The sequence below is a fragment of the Camelina sativa genome, chromosome 15 (assembly GCF_000633955.1).
Source record: "Camelina sativa cultivar DH55 chromosome 15, Cs, whole genome shotgun sequence".
Taxonomy (NCBI): Eukaryota; Viridiplantae; Streptophyta; class Magnoliopsida; order Brassicales; family Brassicaceae; genus Camelina; species Camelina sativa.
This window is the reverse complement of record NC_025699.1, coordinates 19,684,032-19,690,519: the sequence shown is the minus strand read 5'-3', so window position 1 is coordinate 19,690,519 and position 6,488 is coordinate 19,684,032. Positions and strand designations below refer to the sequence as shown.

Here is a 6,488-nt window from a genome sequence, read left to right as displayed (position 1 = left end):
GGCCACCTGCTGAGTCTCCTTCGGAAGAAGCTTCCATGGATTTGGAGAAGTTGTTGGAAAGATCAACATAAAGATGTGCAACCTTTCTCACGTTATTGTTCAATTCTCGGATCAGACTGACGTTTCGTCCTAGGTTGCCTGGGATTTTGGACTCATGGTTTTGGTTTATCTCGTTTATAAGCAATCGGTTGTGGTCCAATATGTTTTGCACTTGAACAAAACTTTTCTGAAACGTTTGAAGAATCTTCCCATCCATCTCAGCTCCATTTCCCATCATCCCAGAGATTGTGTCTCCCTCCATTATTAGATACCTATCAAACAAATTTATCAATTTGACATTAACTCAAGAGTTGTGTAAGATATATATATATATATATATATATATATATATTACTTATTTACATGTTGTATTAATATTATTGTCATGTGCAGACAAAAATAACGGTATTAAACTATTTCTACAAAGAGCAACTTTTCTTGGGTTTAGTAACATAATAAAAAAAGCTTAAACCAAACAATTAAAAAAAAAAAAAATCTCTTTGTAAAAAACCCATAAGAACACAAAATGGTGTGTGTGTGTTTTTATTGACAAATAAAATGGTTTTTTTTACTATTTACTATTTACTCGACTGTTATCCACAAAACCAAGACAGAAACTAGAATAATATCCATTCCTATATATATATAGATATAAATATATATATATTTTTAAAATGGTGGACCATTTTGGACAATAATAATAATAAAAAGAATAGCAAAAAGGGTCTGTAATTTTATACTTGGGACCAAAAGAAGAATCTGATGATCCAAAGTTAGCAGTCAATGTTTAGCAGGGAGGATGAGACATTTGTGGGTTCTGCTACTTGCTTCAGACAGACCTCATTACTATTCACAACCCATCAAACCATGAAAACAGAACTACCATTTAATTAATACATTTTCATTTTCAGAACCACCATTCAATTAAAAAAAAAATATTACTTACATATAGACATATTCAAATTATTATTTTATTGACGACAAAAATAAATTAATTTTATCACGGCCATTTTTTTAATGGTTGATGTTAGTTTTCAAGCTTGAAACTATATTAAGAATTACTGAATAAAATAAAATAAAATAATTAAATATGTATGTAGTAGTTTTCTTTATAATTATAGTGTTATTAATTAGACATATAAAGTAATTATGTAAATCAGATGTATGATGTTGGATCAAGGGTTAATTCTTTTTTATTTGTTTTTTTTGGTCACCAGATATGTTATTGGATCAAGAAAAATTAATCATTCTTTCAAAATACTTTACATTCTAGAGTTTAATTGATTTTTATTAGTAAACATTAGTGTAATTTAATCATAAAATTAATTTATGGTAAAATTATTTGAAGTATATAGAAATTTCAGCGCAAACATGACAGAAATATGTAAGATTTTAAATTATTTATTTGAAATGGAATTATATAGAAATGTCAAAAGGGATTAACCCACACTTCCATTCCTTTTTTTTTTTTTTTGTTAAATCCATTCTTTTTTTTTTTTAAGGTTATCTCTTGAAGGTTTTTTTTTATAGCTCAAAGCCTCAAACTAAAACTTTTGCATCTGAAACTGTAAACAAATATACTATTATTCTACAAATATCCATATACATATATATTCATAACTCTTAAGAATGACCAACTTCAGAAAAAAAAAAAAAAACACCAATTTAAGTGAAAAAAGGAAAAAGAAATCAAACAAAAGGCTAAGAACAAATCAACAAATACCGACCGATTCAACTTAAGTAAAAAAAAAGAAGACTCAAAACAAACAACAAAAGATAAAAACATTAACAAACTCGTATAATAATCTTTGTGTTAAGTTTCAACACTGAGTAATTTATTAGAAGAAAAAAGCTATAAAAAAATACTCATAAATCACAATAGAAGAAACAATGAAGAATAGTGTGTAATGATGATATGAAAGACAAAAGAAGAGAAAAATTACGATACCTGCAGCAACAAGAACAGTCTTATTAGTCTTTAGTATATGATGATATATATATATAGAGAAAGAGAAGAATTTTCTCGAGAAAATAGACAGACAAAGATCACCGATCGGAATCTTTGAGATTTTTTCTTTTTTAATTTTTCTCGGAAACTCAGATTTTCTTTCTCTTTCTTTCTCAGAGGAGAGGAGAGATGATGAGAGGAAAGAGAAGAGAATGAGATTTGACAGTCACGCAAAAGAGGACCCTCACTGTCTTAAAGATGGAATATATATCCAACCTCTTCTATAGTTCTTCTATCTATACTTGTTTATTTCATATTCTTAAATACTTCTTACTTCTTCTTTTTTTTTTTCTTTTTTTTTTTTTTTTAATTCTAATTCTATCCCATTTTATATAAATCATTGTTCTTTTCTTTCTAGCCGACTTCTTATAAAACAATAATATTATTATATCAGATATTCCTACAATGACAAAAAACGTTTTGGCTCATTTAAAATATTTGGTTCCGAACAGTGACGCAAAACATTACATTTTTAAAGCAAATATTTAAAATAGTGCATATCGATTTTGCTATCGTTTTTGTAAACCTTATATCATAGCAACATGGGATTACCAATCACAACTATTGATTTTTTTTTTTTGGAATTATCTACTGTAAAAATTAAACATTAATAGTGGGGGAAAATATGTAGTTTTTATTATCAGCCACACATGAAATATACGTGACTTATTTCCTAACCATACGTAACATAAGTTGTGTTTACATTGAGATACTATATGATGAGAAACGTGAATTATATGTTTTTTGTTTTTTTCTTTCTTTCTCTAAGATAGTGCGACAAAATATGTCTCATTCTCAACGTTAGGTCATATAAACAAGCATTATCTTCTTTTGGTTTTGTCATTAACTAGCATGTTCTCTACAAGGATTCGTTAATATTTAGCTAGCTATGCAAGTTGAGTGTGTATATAGTTTAATTTCTCCCCGCATATTTGTAGATAAAAAAAAAAAAGCAATATTAAGTAATAATTACTGAAACAACCGCATCCGGATTCCCAATCCTTACATCGGACACACAGGAAACATTCTCATCGGAACTCCATAATTCTAACAAGACAACCAGCGTTAACTGCTTCTTACAAAAAGTTCCATAAATACTAGCTAAAGCAAATTATTTCATACTCTCCAGCTACTAATATTAATCATACAAACGTACTTCAGCTCCACAAGTATTTTACATTTATAAACTCTGATTACTCCTCCAACTGGCCACTTCGTGATCCACCCAAACAAGCCACTTAAGCATGTATCCCAAACACCACCTCATCTAGTTACTGAGTCGCACAACCAACCATCCCTAGCGATCGAGTAATAAGAGAGGTGGGCTGGAATACTTTATTCCGTCCAGCCACGGAAACCCTTTTCCGATGAACCCTTCGATTCACCATCTTAGCTTGAACCCCGTACTGCTGAGCTATAACTTGGTTCTCCAACCACCATGACCTAATACCATAAGCCATAAAAGTTCCTGCAAGGTTCCAACTCATAACGAGCTTGTTGGCTCACCCAACAATACAATTTACAACAATATAAACCATACAAAACCTTCATATTGTCGTTCGAATAAAACACAAACTAACCGTTCAAGCAGTCCCACCGTTGGATATGGAGCCAGTACTGTCAAGAGTTTCTCCACCAGATTTCGTCCCTATCAGGCTAGTTTTTGACCTCCAAACGTCGACTAGAAATAGTCATCTCGGAATAGTTTCTAGGGTTTATACTTAACCCAGATTTCACAGTTTCCAGCAATTACTTGACCAGGAAGCTTGACCAGGAAGAAACGCACATAACTCCTTCACTTTAACTCCGAATAACAATCTTCCAATTTCCAATTTCTATGCAATCTTGGCTTGTTGGAGATCACGACAGTGTCATTACCTTTCCGAGCTAATGTCAAATCCGGCGCCGGAGAGCCTCCAAAGTCGGCTCCTCCACACTGTTTTATCTCCAACCTTCTCTCATTTTCTTTCTCCTCTTCACCTATGTTCACTACGGCTTTGTTCTCCCAGCACTAATGAAGCTTCCCACATCCATGAGGTGACTAACTAGGCCCACAAGAGGCCTCCCCACCTCCGCCACGTCTCTCTCTCATCTCCGTCACGACTCCAACTCTCTCCAACTCTCTCCTCTCGTCACGATTCCATCGTCATTCTCTTCATCACGTCTCCCTCCCATTTCTGATAACAACATCTACCCACAGCACAACAACCCTTGTGTTACTTATCCTCCTCCTAAGTCGGAAGACGACACGAACACAACAACAACTCCATGGAGAAGGAGATGCTTACACGTATATATATACAAGGCTCACTCCTCACCTCCTTACACCGTCACCAAACCAGGTTCTCTGCCTTTTATCTCTTTACCCAAACATTGTATAGATCTAACGTGGTGATGAACGACAACAACGGCAACGATAGCTAAAACCCACGACAACACTACCACTTACGACGGCTCGCCTTCTCTTCTCCTCTCACGCTACACCAACAACACTAACCCTCGGCTCTCACGTCATTACCAACAGCTCCGCTCTCCTCCTCCTACGTGACGGCCAACCCCAGCTCGTCCTTTTATCTTTAAAGAGCAAATTAGGGCTCTTGGTTAGCTTCTTGGTTTAAGCTGGTTTAATTTGGTTCCATAAACAAAACTCAATTAAACCATATGAGCACATAAATAATTGAACTTGGTTTAATAAAACACTTTCAAAACCAACCGGACTAATCGCTAAACCATGATTTAGCTAAACCAACTGGAATTAAACCGATTCCACTCCAATTCCCTAACATAAACTCAAATAATTTATTTACTCGAGACACGGGCGTTACAATTACCAAAAGATAAATTAATGAAATATGATTAGCTGTTAAGAAAATAGTTAGGGGATGTTATTGGATGATGGTTTTTAAAGGAATTTGATGTATTTAGAAATAAGTATTGTGCATTTTTAAAAATCTATTAAAATCTAGTGTTATTCAATATTTACCGAATTTTGAGTGATTTTGGATTTCAACGTACTTTGCTTCTAAAATATGAACAAATACAATACCACACTTTTTTCAAGCATTTCATTTTTCTCTCCTCTCTCTAGATGGATCTCTAGCCTTTAACATATTATTATTTAATTTTTTCTTAATTCTTTTATATAATCATACTTATTCATTAGATCTCTATTATTTTTGAGTTTTTTTTGTGTTTTTTTAACTTTTTTTTTCTGGGTTCATTGTCTGTTCTTCCTCCATAAAGCATATGTCTATGATCACACTTATTCATTAGATCTGTGTTATTTTTGAGATTTTTTTTTTGTTCTTTTACTTTTTTTCTGGGTTCATGATCTGTAATAATCACACCATTTTTTTTCCTGGATTCAATGTAAAAGTCTGGGTGTTGTTAATTTAATATGGTTTTGTTGTATAATACAGTTTAAGGATAATTTTTATTTTTTTTCTTCTATAAATTACTTTTAAAAAATCCATAACAATCACTAAGAATACATTATCAATGACTTTTAAATCCATCTTACATGTATTATAAAATCTACACAAATACATTAGACTTTTAAATCCACTAATATCCTGCGTCAATTAAAATCCATTAAAATCTTTAATCTAATAACACCTCCTTAGGTGTTGACTGATTCTCCCGCTATCTCCCGCAAACGCTGCGTTTGCGGGTGGTAGCGGTTGCTAGCGATTGGTGCTAATCACACAAACCGCTTCCAATCGCTCCCAGCCGCTCCCAATCGCTCCGAACCACTGAATTCTAAAAGCTGCTTCCCGCAAGCGTTTAAGGTTGCGGGCGTTTGCGTTTGGATTTTTTTTTTTTTTTTTTGAAAAAACTTGAAATAAAGCAATGATAATGAAATATTTTTATATATATCTTTTACCTAACTATTTTATTCATTAATGATGGAAGAAATTGAACTACGGATACGATTGAGAATATTAAAAATAAACAATTAGAAGAAAATAAGATTTCAATTAACAATAACCCGGAAAACTTGAAGTAAATTTGCACATAAGTTCAAAAAAATCTAAATAAATATAACATTTCATCAGAAATTTAAGAAAATAAGATTATTTGTGAAAAATATAAAAACAAATCACGAGTGACTCTTTTCAACTCTCGCTTGATCATTACTACTGATGCAAATACTGCTCCATAGAACTTATTGAGTGTGTGAGATTTAAGAAAGAAGATATACGATCTAAAACATATGTTTAGTCATTTATCAAATTACTTGATTAAAGTTTTGGTAAAAAGTCAAATGCATAAAGTAATAATTATTTTACTATGAAATTTATTTGTTTTTTAAATAATTATTTTAGTATTTTTAATGAATTTTAATTATAAATTAAGTTTAATAAAGTTTTTGATATTTTAAAACATTTATATAATTATATATCACATTTATTTATATTCCAACCGCTATTGCACCCGCTGG

At 31.9% G+C, this 6,488-nt stretch overlaps 1 protein-coding gene across 2 annotated transcripts in view; it reads right to left on the bottom strand.

Moving 5' to 3' along the window:
* The window catches only part of LOC104747223 (protein ELF4-LIKE 3-like), a 4,431-nt gene extending 2,166 nt beyond the window's left edge, over positions 1-2,265 (bottom strand). The window contains exons 1-2 of one of the 2 annotated variants that reach the window (XM_010468821.2): positions 1,988-2,265; positions 7-311 (exon numbers count right to left, since the gene is read on the bottom strand). In XM_010468821.2, coding sequence (XP_010467123.1) covers positions 7-301 — 295 coding nt within the window. In that variant the 5' untranslated portion in view covers positions 302-311; positions 1,988-2,265. Of the gene's footprint in view, positions 1-6; positions 312-779; positions 876-1,987 lie in introns of those variants that run through there. The other variant, XM_010468822.2, reaches the window with a different exon arrangement.